Here is a 14,468-nt window from a genome sequence, read left to right as displayed (position 1 = left end):
AGGTCACCAACAGGGCAGCAACACCGAGCAATTCAGCTTTATGGTTCATCTTGGAAAGTGTCTGGGGCTTAAATGTCACCCGACGACATGAGAGGCTTTTTAAATGAACTCGGGCAAGAAAGCTATTCCAGAACAAAAATCCCTAGTCTATTCTTACGGTCATATTGGCCTTGAGCGGCAGAACGTAACAATAATCAATGAGCAAGGGTTTTATTGAGCAGGAGATCTCAACATAGATCACAGTATAAGAAAGACGTATCATATGACAAACAAAAGGGCATCTAACCTGAAGACATCCATTAAGGATAAAGAGAATGACTCCTCTATCAAGCTTTTCAGAGCAGTATTGATCTAGTCCAGCTTGGAGATGAGATGCAAAAACATACCGCTCGATCATCACACATGCACGAACACACACCTCTCTCGAAACACTCTGACACTGTTTGGGCACGCAGTCAGTCTGCGTGTCTAAGCATGACTGACACCCGAGAGTGGGCGGGCACTGAGGGCAGTGAAGCGAGAAGACTTTTTTTCCGGCTATAATAAAACAGTTTAATTGGATTTGTTCATATGCAGGGGAGCTTCTTGTATGGATTAGCATATCAATGCCTTCACACAAATCGTATTTTCAAGTGCATTGAGCACTAAGCAGCGCAAAATTAATTCCGCATGATATGCCTTGGGGCTTGGCACGGTGTTTTCTCTATACAGAGGACATCCTGACAGACACCAGCGTGCAGGTACCAGCCACAGTCACACGCACACCCTGTAGTTTACAAGCATTTATGCTACAGTTTACAACACAAAGCTGGAATATGTACAACTAATACTGTACCTGGATGTTATCAAGAGAATGTTCCTGGAGCTGACATTATTCCCCTGGCTTGACAGTCAAAGTTTTAATAAATAGGAAATTACAGCCGACAAAGCTCCCAGTCGTCATTGATGTCGCAGCATCAAGGGAAATGTTGCTGAACTAAAAACACAATTCAGATATCTGACAACACTGTTGTAAAGCACGGGAAGAGCTGTTTTTGAAAATTTAAAAGGGCTTGTTTTCATGTCAAATTCCCTTCATTTCATTTTTGGCTGGTAAGCAGCAAAGCGGGCCCTATAAATGTGCAAGTCTGTCACTGAGTGAGTGTGTGATGAAGTAACACCATTGGTCTGTCGAGTTGGAGTTTCCCCATTGGCTGTTGCCCAGATCCATCAGGACGACTCACATCACTCCCCTCTTATCTCTTGACATTGGCTTCCTATCAAGTTCAGGATTCATTTTAAGGTTCTTGTTCTGACATATACAGCCTTACACAGTCAGGCACCTGTGTACATCTCTGACCTGCTCCATCCTTATGAGACTAGTAGGCCGCTTAGGTCGTCTGACCAGGGCGCATTGGTCGTCCCTCGCACTCTACTAAAAACAAAAAGGTGACCGTGCCTTTGAAGTGGTGGCTCCGACGCTGTGGAACGCCCTTCCTAGAGCTGCGCGATACATTGTTTCAGCCGACATGCAATGTATTTGCTACAACTTTTTTGCTGCTAAATACAAAAGGAAAACTTGCACCGTTCTCGTTTTTTCATGATTAATGTTACCGGCCGACCCTTCCCCTTTAAGACAGGTGGCCATGTGGGCAATGTGTGTATGTGACGTAATCTGGCCACGTTTGTTATGGGAAGCCAGGCTCTCCTTATTGTGTGTAGAAAAGTACCGCGCTATGTAACCTTGGTCTGGACTGTTTTACAAAGTAACATTAATTACACAATAACAGGGTCTGTGGGGAGGCTTTCCCCCCCCCACACAAAACTGACAAAATCTAGGACTTTCTTTCTTTCTTGCTTGCTTGCTTTACCTTCCTCCAATCTTTAAAGAAGTTCTCCCGGAACACCTTCTTGGTGGTGTACTCGTGGTCCAACATCTGGGCAAAGAACAACGCCACCTCCTCAGCTGCCAGGCTCAGCTTCATCTTCTTACCTGCACACAAACAAACACAAGGAAGCCATTTTAATTGTATTCAACAGCACAATACGACATGGTGTTCCTAACTTTAAGGCCTCGCTGTCATAACTTACATGTTACAAAAAACTAAAATCAAACCCAAAGCTTAGATCAAAATCCCCCTTGCTATAACACCCACTTCAGCTCCTCTAGAGTCCTGTCGGACTAATCCATAAAGGTACTGTATGGAGGTAGGCTCCGAGACAAGGACAAAGATCTACATTCAGCCCAACAACTAAGCTACAAACAAGTACATGCAAGCACAGGAACTGACAGATCAAACCAACTCCCTATAGGACACTGTTGTGGCTTGACTGCTTAACAAAGCAAACCAATCACAGTCACCAATCAGTGTTTGACCCAGTACACCTTTAGCGTTGTGCTGTTAACTGTGCATGTGTGTGTCTTGTGATTGTGTATGCCTGTTAACTTTCATCCATATATCTGCCCAATTCCAACACATCTTGTTTAATACGCAACGTTGTCCACAGTTTCTCTAAATCTGACCTTGCGTTCTGGTTTTAATTTCTATGATTAAGAAACTTTGAGAATCTACATAATTCCAGCACGATTTGAAAGCATTTCTACGAGTTTTTTTTGTTTGTTAAGAGTATAATTTGCCAGTCTGATTTTCAAATGTGTACAACAGGGCAGATGTCTTATGGCTGTGGAGGGAGAGCCCTGCAATTTAACACTTTAACAAGACTTTTTAATCGAACTTCAAACAGCCTGCTGTTGCGTCGATCACGTTAATACTGTCCTGCTGGCCGATGACTCCTCTTCTACACAACTAAGCCGGGCCAGCATATAGGGAGACACGATAACCGTTAAATATGGGGCTAACAGCACACATTTTCAGACAGTCTCTCTTGGAAGCCATTCATAGACCCCACATCATAATAAAATCGGTCTAAATTAGCATCCCTAGCACACAAGTATTGCACTCAGTGTTTTACAAATTCACATGTATGCATGTAAGTTTGTGTATTGTACGGTTGCCCGTTATTCTTTATGTTTACTGGATTTTAAATCGCACTTTTGTGTCATTTTTACTGTTTTCCATCTTATTTTTTTCCTTTTGCTGCTTTTATGCCGATTTAAAGCACAAGATAACATGAAGAAAAAGGAAGAAAAAAAAATGAATCCCAGAAAACTATTAAAAAGTGATGTTACTGTGCGGTGCTTCAAATGTATGAATTGACTGTCAATGGTCTGGCACCTGAGAGGTAGCAATATTATTTCAAATTACAGTGAAAACATGGTGAGTGTGTGAAACCCTTTCAACCCTGTTCCAATCACCCTTTCTGACAGATTTCACTTCCATGCTCAACTGACCACTGTAGTAGAAGTTAACGTTGTCTGGCAGAGGCTGGTACTCAGGAGGGAAGAAGGGTCCCTTGTGTTCCAGGAACTTCCATTTCACCCCATCTTCATACTTCTCTTCCTCCCACCTGACAGAAAGCAAGACGATGAAGAAATGAGAATGCATTTGACAAAGTGAAAACTGCCGCTCTCCGTTTTTACCATGTTGTGTGTGTGTGTGTGTGTGTGTGTGTGTGTGTGTGTCCAGGTCAATCAAGATGAAAAGAGCAGCATTTCCTAACCATCTCCAGCGACTCTGCTCCTCCTCCTCTTTCTTTTTGATCTTCACAAGTCTTGCCTCCTGAATCTCCTCTTTTGTCCTCTTAGGTTTTTTCGAGACTGGATGCTCTCCTTCCTCTTTCTTTACCGTCTGTGCAGAGGAGAACTTGAATTCAAACATCCCACTGTGAACCACATTTCCACACTTCATATAGCAGGAGTATTATTGATGGAGACAGATTACCTCGGGAAGACAGAGGTTTACCTTTTCTGTTCTTTTCTTTGACTTCTTTTTTTGAGCTTCTCTGTCACTTTCTTCTTCCTGCCCATGTCGCTTATTTTTCTTCTTTGAGCTGCAGTTACCCAGGAGACAGACAGAATACTAATAGCATACAGAAAGAACTGTAGGAACATTTATGAACTAACAAATTTAAAAATTCATACACAACTATTAACATCAGCATTTTTCTTCAGCCAATGTTAGTGAAGCAGGATCTTAGCCTGGATCTTAGCAGGCTATGCCTATTCTCATGGAATATGGAGTTACAATACGTAACTATCGTATCGTTCCATTTTGTATACGCTTCGCCCTCTAAGAGCTGTTGCTATTAGGTTAAGGGTGAAGCTGATGTATTCAATGCCACCTGTGACACCAAAATCCACAAGCAGATAGCACAGACTAGCTCCTCCTCATCACACTGTACATGTTTTATTACGTAACAAAATTATATTGTTTGCTTTAAAACCTGATAGGCTATCGCCATGACTGGCCTGCTTAACGTTGTGAGGCCCTGCTGCATGGATTCTGAAGGTGCTCCATAATTAAGATAAAAATCATCATGAATTAATGCAAAGCACATTCCTCATGGGCACTCTGGTGCAGGAGGATGGAGACAATGGCTACAGATCTAATAGCGCATCACACGCCGTTAAGTGCGGATAAGATCAAGTGAATCATGGAGATGCTGATGCGGTGCTCCCCTTCTGGGACGGAGATAGACGCAGTGGCGGGGCTCTGTAATACTCTTCTGTTTCAAGCTCCTGTTCTCCCAACGGGGAGGAGGGAGAGCGCTGGCAGTGCTGGCTAGAGAACCATCTCTGGAGGGATCCAGGTCAGCGGACTCTTGCCTGCCAAAGAGGTACCCTTCTGGGATGTCTGGGTGTCGCCGCTGGCGGTATCCTTACCTTACCAGACTGTCCGCTCGGCTGCCATCGGCTGTCGCTTCAGTTCCTCTGTCGGTAAGCGGGCGCAGAACTGCTGGCGGCTGGCCAGCCCGGCGAACGGGGCCGAGGCACGCCTCGCGGCTCGAGTGGAGATCTGGTGGCAGGATGTAGCCGGTCCGTCGATCCGCTTGTCTTCAATCTGCTTGTGTCGCTGAAGAAAAATAGGGAGCAGATCTCTGGTCTCGCAGCTGTAATATACAGTAACTGCGGACGTAAGAGAGGCCCGTGCAGGGCACAAGGGCGCGGAAGAAATCTTCACAACTGCGCATGTGTGAGGGATAAACCCAATAGCAACAGCTCTTAGAGGGCGAAGCCTATACGAAATAGAACCATAGTCTAATATTAGGAAAAGCCTTCATGTACAAAATACTTTCATTTCAGGGCAATCCACAGCTCAAAGACCTGGCCAGGCTTACGTAGGTTTAGCAGTGGAGTTTGAAGGGCCTTCCATGGGCTCATCCTTAATTCTTTTCCTTTTCAACCCTTTGTTTGCAGTAAAGTCATTATCCTCTGGCTCCTGTTCCACAGACTCTCTAGATCACAAAAAGAAGGCAGGACAGTCCTATAAGGTTGAATGAATTTGTCATCTTAATATTGTTAATGGTTGCTTTTTTTTAATCAAAGTTTGCTTTATAGTCTGTATGAAGTAACAATTCTTTTCATATTTATAAAACACAGCACATGGGAGACTGTAGCTTTAAAGTTTAGTTCAGAGTGAAATAAGTTACTGTTTACCCCTCTAAAACTCTGCACATTTGACCCCATTGGGATCCTCCTTTCTTTAATATTGTTGTACGGATTTCTAAGATGTCATTCTGTTTATTTTCTTATTTTTGTCTGACATTTTGAATTAGCCCGTACTCAACAGGCTAATAAGAGAAAATAAAAGCTTAATGGCTCCCTCTCACTGCAGCGTGCCACCGCTGGCTACAGAATTAGGACAACGTTACCCTGCGTAATACGGAGTGAGAAAGAAAATCCTTAAGCACAAAATGATGACACACTGACCACAAGAAATCACACATAATTATGGTAATCAAGCAACATTAACAAAACCGCAATGATAATGACATGGTTACAGCCTAGAAAATCAAAAAAGAAAAATTACACAAGTGGAAGCTTGGATTTCCCTGCAGAGTGAGGAATTGGTGAGTAGGGAAATGCTCCACGTTTTTAACATCATCTTTTACAGCGTGTACGGCTGAATACGGGCCAAATACAGCCACACTGACTAAATTGGTTTCCGACAGGTTCCCTTTGCTGAAGGCTTAGTTGACTGTTCCCATCAGGGACAAAGGGATTTATATGACATGTGAATGGAGAAACCCCACTGCCTGCCTGTAGGTGTCACAATGTGTCCCAATCATATTCATGCTGACAAATGTAACATGCTCGCATCCTTCACAGTAGGCAAACTACTTAGGCTCTATTTTCACTACAAATTACACATATGGGAGACGCCTTTGTTTAACTTCCTCCCTGTTCTCTTTTTGTTCTCACTTTGCTTAAGTGTGTGCTGTTGCCATGCTGTTCAGTTCAACTGCTCAATGTGGAGAGAGGGAAACAAAAAGAGCGTGCGTAGAAATGGTCATGTTTTTTTGGTATACTGCACCACTGAGCAAAATCCATAGAAAGCTACACAAAAGGAGGGTGGGTCACTGCGTCCATTGACATTTACGGTGTGTGGTTCTAATAGCTTTAGGTTTCTTCCCCAACTCTGCTGCGAGCCCCTAACTTTCCTCCCTGCGTGAAACCCACTCGACTAACACGGTTGCCACCTCAGTCTTTCCGGAGGAAAAAAAACCCTTAAGGGGAACATTAAAAGCCAGAATTTAGCAAAATAGTTTTTCCAACTGACATCTCCTTTGAAATGTCTCTCGTCACATTGGTTTGGGTTAAGTCCACGTCTGGGAAACAATCCATTAACAACCTTGTAGAAACACTGCTGTGAGACAGATTTGACACAGCAGGCCTTCGGCCAGCGTCTGCCGTCCCGGCGACACCCCGCTGAGCATCCAACTACTCAAACCACGCGTTGTCATTTATTACTTTCCTGACAAGCCACAGATATTTGTCTTCAGTGCAGAGTAAAATTAATTTTCTGTGAGACAGCTTAGCACATTGTACAAAATGAGAATGGCTTCTGACCAGGGCCCTTAAACATCAAAACACAAGAATTAATTTCCATCACCTCAGCGGGGAGAAGGAAAGAAAGAAGAAAAAAAAAAAAAAAAAAGGACAAAAATACGATTTCTGGTACTATGGCTCCGTGGTAGCTTGTCAGTTTATTATCACAGCCTTTAATTAGATACGGTCTACTGGTATGATAGCTTCATCCCTACCTGGGACTGCTGGCTGACTCCAAGGTTTCAGTCTTAGGGGTCTTGACCTGAGGGCAGGACACACATTGAGTTCAACACAGCATAACTGCAATGCAAGAACATGCACACAGATGGCACAGTAACCGTCTTTGTGCTTATACAAACAAAATCCACATCACATCTCAATATTCTTGGACAATTGTGTACAATAATTATTTGGTGCAATAATGTATAAGCTACATGTGCAAAATGTGCTATTTATTCGCTGCTGCTACTTATTATTCACCAATGTACTTATTCAGGTTTGTACTGTATTCATGTTGACACTGTGCTTTCTGTTGACACTGCACTACAATAGAATTTCTACAATCCATTTGAAACAATCTTTTTAACCCTAACTTATTTGTAACCTAATCTCCCTTTACTTCTACTTAACCTTTTTTTATTTATTTCTTGCAGTAGCTATTTTACTTTATACACTTATTGATTTGCTATTTTCGTACTCTTATTTTACCTTGAATTTGACCGGGAGCAACTGCAACTAAATAATTTCCCTGAGGGGATCATTAAAGTATTCTGATACAGTGCTGAAATAAAAAATACAAAACATGTCATGCAAAGTCCTTTATCTGAGGCTCTTGGTCAGAGGCTGGAATAATTAAAGATAAGAGTAAGATGATTACTTCAACTGCTCCGGGTATTGGTATACATGTGAATATTCTAGGGCGGTGTTCGATTGAAGAATTTCTTAGGTCGACTAACACTCGTTCGATTGTATCGACTAATCGATTAGTTGATTTAATCGACAGATCTGTAAATCTGAGTTTCTCCGCAAAGAGTCATGCAAAAGGATGCATATATTGAATAAGATAATGCCCTAAAATAATAGCACAGAGGTAACCTAGTAGGACAAGCTGCTGCACGTACTGCAGCTGCGACAGTCTGAGCTGGGGTCACTGGGTAACTGGGGCTGGAATCTTCACCCTGCTGCTAATTTCAGACTGATCACGAGTTACGGATGGACTCGCATGACTGTCACAATCCTTCCTGTGATCAAGATGACACCGAATTTCCATTGAGAGGTTCTAAATTGGCCTCAGACTAAATAGGACAGCTGGTCAGATTTTAGCCACATTCAAACAGATTTCCAGATGTCCAGAACCTGGACGGGCCAAACCCAGCGGTAAATCTCACATGGGGCGGTTTTTAGACGACTGAACATGCTGTTCAAATACGAATCAAGATGATGTTATAGTATTGCATATTTCTCACCTGAAATGTTTTCAGAAACACTTTTTAGTGTACCATTTAGCTGTAATTTGAGAGTTTGTGACATGGCCGCCATTTTTTTTCCTGCTTCAAAACGGACCAAGCACCGCCCAAACTCGCATGTGTCAGTCAGAGATACGCCGTTCCGTTGCTCTGGTTGGTTGTATCAATTGCGTGCCGAGTCATTTTGGTCTGCACCGTTGATAACGCCCATGGAAACTGAGAGGTTCAAGACTGATTTGCATTTGCGAATTAGTCTGACGATGCCAGGATAGCTGTGCAGCATTGAGAGAAGAACAACATTTGTGATTTACCTTCTTACGAGACTTTCCATTATCCGTTTTCTCTGTAGATGTTGTTGACTTTACACTGCTCATCAGGATGTCATAATGGGACAGAGGAAAAGGAGAGGGAAAGAAAAAGGCTTGTAAGCGATGCAGTATTTGTAACACATGAGCAGATAGAGAAATATTGCAAAACTGTGAGGAGAAAGCTGCTTTTTATTTGACTATGACGTGACATGTCTAAGAGACAGTTTGAGCAGCACTTTTATCAAATTCAGGCTTAACGTGAGAGCATATTGGGCTGATGTTTGATTCGTGCCTTTGCCTGGTTAGTATCATTCTAGTCAGACAACGCTATAAAATGCCCCCCAACAAGACAAGCAGTATCTCAGAGGATTCCCCTACAGCTCTGAACAGTTTTCTTTGCTGTTTGACATTTTCACCCTTCAGGGCTGGGATGATGTTACATAAAATTGAGCATCAATTATTCCCCATCTACGTATGTAGGGCTGGGACGATATGCTTCTTTCCCGATTCAAATTATTTTACGATACATGGGTGCCAATTCGATTTGTATTGCAATTTTCATATATTGTGATTGTAGAAGTATTGCGATTCAATAGTACGGAGTATTGCGATTTTCTTTTCTTTCTTTAAAAAAACAAAAGTTGAACGATACACTTCTAGAGACAATATATCATGATACATTTCTAAAAACTAATTGTTTTCTAAGAAGAATGCACATCACATGTCAGTCAGAAGAAGAACATAACATGTAATATCTGCATTTTTGGTTGTGCTGGAAACGGATATGATGTAGCGGTATCGTATAAACAGAAAATATTTAGGTGAATCATTGGTTAAATAATAATAATAATAAATGTATTTATTTATATATATATATATATATATATATATATATACACACACACACACACACACACACACATATACACACACACACACAAAAGATCTATTCTAGGCAAAAGAATCAATTTTAAAAATCATCGCCAAAAAATATATATATATATTTTTCCCACCACCCCTATATGTTTGAAATCCTCAATTGTGAACATCAGACTAAGACAGTACAACATTTAAAGCAAGAGGCCCTTTCATGCTCAGGAAAAATTGTTCCATGAGTCTTGTAGCTGATGAGGATAAACTGAACCTTAATCAGTAATTCCGTCAGTGTGCCATGAAATAACACGAGGCTAGCTGTCAAAGAAAGCTGCCTGCTCGACTGCCAGTAGCGCTTCCAGGTGTCTATTCATCTCCCTGCTCTCATCAATTACACAAGCCAATGACAGATCACTCCACATTCATTTGTCTGCTCACATATGCATGGTAATAAACGCATCAGATATCACGGTAAATTAATGTATTCATATGAAGATGAAGTACCCACCCACTGTACTCGGTGAAATTAAAGCATGCTCAAATGCCACCAGCCTGCTCGACAGCTCAGCCAGCGTAGCATTCTCTCCGTAACACTTGTGTGTCCATTAGTAGCACACACACACAAAGAGTGCCATATGCCTCTCACTCTCATCTGATGTATCACCATTGCAAGAATTTGTCTTTTTATCCAAATTAATTTGTCTCCACATTCCAACAACATGAAAGGAAATGCTACCTGCAGGATCCATGCAAAAAAAGCAGCTTTGATGTGTGGGCTAAGCTGATGCTGAACAGATGTTGGATGTGCTGCAGTCAGGTCACATACATATATTATTAGAGAGCTGCTCTAACTTGACAACTATCACAGGGTAACAGCTAACTTATTTTATAACGGCATTTGATGGAATAATAATTAAGTGCTAGCTAAACTGTGTCTGTCAGCAAACAATTTATCTATCCATCTTTACGTCCTTAACGTTAACGTTACACACAAGACTCACCTGTACTTGATCGTATCTCCCCCGGGACCAGCGCTTTCAGAATCACTCAGCTTTTTCAGTTTCTTTGCTTTGTGCTTGGCCTTCCCTTCTCCTTTAGCGTCCTTCTCTCTTCCCATCTCTCACATGTAACGTTAGCTACCTCTGTAGAGAACAGTGAACATTACACGGTTGGAAGCAAATACACTTACTGCTGGGAAAGAAAAAATAAATAAAAATCAGGGTTCACAATAAAACGTTATTTTGACCGTTAAATTATGACCGCCCTGGAAATGTTTGGCTTTTCCAAGTTAGCCAATTAGCTAGCTAACTGTTAGCTAACGTTAGGCAAAGCTGGCAGAAAAATAAAATACGTTAACTTTAACGTTAGGGTAATAGTTAGCTAGCTAGCTAAAAGCAAATATCTCTTATTCCTCGATAGCTGAGCATTGCATGGCTAGTGAAAATCTTACGTTAGAGGACGACGCTCACTACTTGCAAAGCCGACAAATACTGGGCTATATTTCGTGAAAAAAATACAAACTTTTTAGGCGGTTCAGTTCACTTAATGGACACAGCGGTATCTAGCCTGACTTTTTGCTAGCGTTGAGCTGAGCCCATGAGCTGAGCACGCGTCAATTCCAGCTGAATTCTGATTGGCTGAGGAAGTTTCGCGAGTTGCCAGGTTGGGTGCGGTTGGGTGGCGTAATCGGTGTTACATCGTAATCTGTGACCCGTCTGATTCTGTCACCTGTCTTCACAGGAGCATGGCAATGGATCATCTAATATAGCATTAATTCAGTTAGAAAGTGAAAACATCCAACAAGAATAGGCGTATTAGGTATAAATACATTTTATTTTCTTTATATGAAAGTCCGGCTTAAAAAATTCTGGCCCTTGGAAAAATGTATTTGATGACCCCTGATCTAGAGCCTAGACTGTAAAAAATAATGACTGACTTAGGCTTTTAAATTAGCCTATTAGCAATACAATTATTTATTAATTTTAACTTCCCTTAACAAAAAAATTAAACATTGACATATAAAAAAATAAAAAGGGCCTTGCACCTTACAGAGACTGTTTTAATATTGTCATACCGCTATCGTAAAAAAAAAAAAAAATGCAGTTGATGACATGATTGAGTAGCCTATAATTAATATATCCCAAGTATTTATATGTTCTTCTTAATCAAACATTATCACCGACAGGACAAATGCTTGGTGTTTTTTTACCTTGGATGATGGATTCAAATAGAGGAGGAGGCTTTGACATTGTGGAAAAGTGCTGTAGACAGAAACAACAATGCATGGTATGTATCCACGCCGCAGTCACCATTGTCTATGGGTTAAACCATAGAAATAAAATGGATTAATTTATAGCCTACTGTAGGCAATAGTAGGCCTACTGACATTTATGGATTGTGCACAAACAATTGAGGTTTTTTTGCAGATAACTTTTTAAAGGTCCCATGGCATGATAATTTCACTTGATGAGGTTTTTTAACATTAATATGCGTTCCCCCAGCCTGCCTATGGTCCCCCAGTGGCTAGAAATGGTGATAGGTGTAAACCGAGCCCTGGGTATCCTGCTCTGCCTTTGAGAAAATGAAAGCTCAGATGGGCCGATCTGGAATCTTGCTCCTTATGAGGTCATAAGGAGAAAGGTTACCTCCCCTTTCTCTGCTTTGCCCACCCAGAGAATTTGGCCCACCCATGAGAGAGAGACATCATGGCTTCCCCAGAAATGGTACATACTAAGGAAAAGCTCATTGTGGGACTGGCTCTAGTGGCTGTAATTCTGCACCAAGGCTGAATTTCGGGAAAAAGACTTCAGATAAAGTATTAGGGGACCACTAAGGCCTATATAAAAGAGACATCAGATACAGTATTAGGGGACCACAAAGGCCTTTTTAAAAAAAACTTCTTTATTTTTTTTGGCCCCCCACTATTTTTATAAAAAAAATTCATATTTTTACCCCCCTTATTTTTATTAAAAATTTATAAATATACAACTTTTTTTTTTAAAAAATTTTTAATAATAGACTTCAGATACAGTATTAGGGGACCACTAAAGGCCTATATAAAAGAGACTTCAGATACAGTATTAGGGGACTTTTTTTTTTTACCACTAAGGCCTATGCAAAAGAGACTTCAGATACAGTATTAGGGGACCACTAAGGTCTATATAAAAGAAACTTCAGATACAGTATTAGGGGACCACTAAGGCCTATATAAAAGAGACTTCAGATACAGTATTAGGGGACCACTAAGGCCTATATAAAAGAGACTTCAGATACAGTATTAGGGGACCACTAAGGCCTATTTAAAAGCATCCAAAGAGCACCATGTCACGGGACCTTTAACACAAAGGATGTTGCCTATGCAAAAACCTGTTTTAAAAGTTGTGGAACGAAAATCCCTTTCTAGGCACTTTTATGACCTATCAGACCCATCTCCACAGCGCTGTCTCCTTCTGACTTGTTGCCATGACAGCTGTACTATTTGGTACTGTCTCTTTAAGAGACCCGGAAACGGTTCCTTTCTGTGTGTTCACTGGTTGCGAGTCCCAAAACAGACAGCTGAGCTCCCTCTTGGCGATGATATCCCACCCTGCGATCCGGGCTTTTCGAAGCAGTGTGAGGTGCTGGCGACAGTGGACTGTCCTCAAAGCGGCTCTGGAGGCCTCGGACGTCAGCGGTTGGCGTTGGTACTCGAGTCCAATTCGTGGTGTCACGGGCATGGAGGAGATACTGGCGAGGGTCGTTGCACCTTTGCCCACATACGAAACGAGAGACAAGTCCCCCCCTCCTCCCGAATCGAACAGCTTGGACTTCATGCACTTCTACGGCAGTCTCGAGAAGGAAGACAAACTCGGCTTCCTGGCGAAGCTGTCCCAAGACTTCGGAGTCGACCACAAAAGCGTTTCGGAGCTCGCTTTGAGGCTGCTGGACACTCAGCTGCGAGATGTGGCGACCGTTTTGCAGGTTGAAGACAGGCTGCGGTACGGCTTGACTCCACGTTATAAACAGTTGCTGAATCATATAAGCAGGGTCGAGGGGGGAGTGAAGTTTCTGGTGGATCTTCGAGCCGACGTTCTTGAAATAATCTCATCCAAAGCTAGCGAGAGCCCGCACATCAGGGTAAATGGCTTGTTTACATTTTCTACGGGTGCTCGCATGAGTCAAGCAATGCCGTTCGCGTTTAGGCGTTTTGGCACCTTTGCTTGAGCAGCTGAACCTGAAAGATTTTTATAGACTGTATGTGGTTTATTGTAACACCATTAGCAATAGGCTCAGTATAGCTGCAGTGCTTACACAACTCAACCCCACACTGAGGCGCACACTGCACTCCTAGTTTCAATCACATGGCTCACATTTCCTCACAGCTCAAGTGCGATGACCCTTTCCCCAGTTTACCTTCCTTACCAGCCAAACTAGAGAAACTACTTTTTTTAAAACTTCCTGGTAGCTTTAGGGCATTTTGCGAATAGATGAGACTAAGCTTTCTTTTTTGCAAAGCACTGTTAAGCTCAATTTCAAGGCTTCCTTTATATTTTCTGCTCATCTTGGCTGGACAGATCACGATAGAGTAGTGTTTAAAGCTGCCACTGTTCCTCGAACACCCTTGTGTTTACATAGACCCTATAATAATATTTCATTCTAACACATGAAGAGGCAAGAGCTACTCAGCTGCAGCAACAAGTTGAAAGAGCTGATGAATCAGGCATGTAATGAATATGTTGAATGATTTATTTATTTTTTAAGACAACGTGAAAAACAAATTGAAAGGAGAGGCAGTTGGGGGTGGGGGGTGGGGGGACCTAAAAGGTTTCATCACACAGACATAGTCCCCATGCTCTTTGCCCCCTTAACAGCACATTTTTTGGCAACTTATTTTTAGAAAAGCTACCCTTTCTA

The 14,468-nt window shown here is 41.9% G+C and overlaps 2 protein-coding genes across 4 annotated transcripts in view; one reads left to right on the top strand and one right to left on the bottom strand.

Moving 5' to 3' along the window:
* zgc:173742 (DNA topoisomerase I, mitochondrial) overlaps nt 1-12,061 on the bottom strand; it is a 41,015-nt gene extending 28,954 nt beyond the window's left edge. Inside the window, exons 1-9 of one of the 3 annotated variants that reach the window (XM_039808253.1) lie at nt 11,785-12,061; nt 10,577-10,717; nt 8,706-8,760; nt 7,144-7,190; nt 5,218-5,334; nt 3,843-3,930; nt 3,601-3,728; nt 3,332-3,447; nt 1,851-1,972 (exon numbers count right to left, since the gene is read on the bottom strand). In XM_039808253.1, the coding sequence (XP_039664187.1) occupies nt 1,851-1,972; nt 3,332-3,447; nt 3,601-3,728; nt 3,843-3,930; nt 5,218-5,334; nt 7,144-7,190; nt 8,706-8,760; nt 10,577-10,692 (789 nt within the window). In that variant the 5' untranslated portion in view covers nt 10,693-10,717; nt 11,785-12,061. Of the gene's footprint in view, nt 1-1,850; nt 1,973-3,331; nt 3,448-3,600; nt 3,729-3,842; nt 3,931-5,217; nt 5,335-7,143; nt 7,191-8,705; nt 8,761-10,576; nt 10,718-11,025; nt 11,303-11,784 lie in introns of those variants that run through there. The other 2 variants (XM_039808251.1, XM_039808252.1) reach the window with 2 other exon arrangements.
* A 1,032-nt stretch (nt 12,062-13,093) lies between these two features.
* The window catches only part of mlycd (malonyl-CoA decarboxylase), a 16,479-nt gene continuing 15,104 nt past the window's right edge, over nt 13,094-14,468 (top strand). The window contains exon 1 of the mRNA XM_039809866.1: nt 13,094-13,691. Coding sequence (XP_039665800.1) covers nt 13,149-13,691 — 543 coding nt within the window. The 5' untranslated portion in view covers nt 13,094-13,148. The remainder of the gene's footprint in view (nt 13,692-14,468) is intronic.

This window comes from Perca fluviatilis, chromosome 8, assembly GCF_010015445.1.
Source record: "Perca fluviatilis chromosome 8, GENO_Pfluv_1.0, whole genome shotgun sequence".
NCBI lineage: Eukaryota > Metazoa > Chordata > Actinopteri > Perciformes > Percidae > Perca > Perca fluviatilis.
This window is presented reverse-complemented; position numbering and strand designations above follow the sequence as displayed.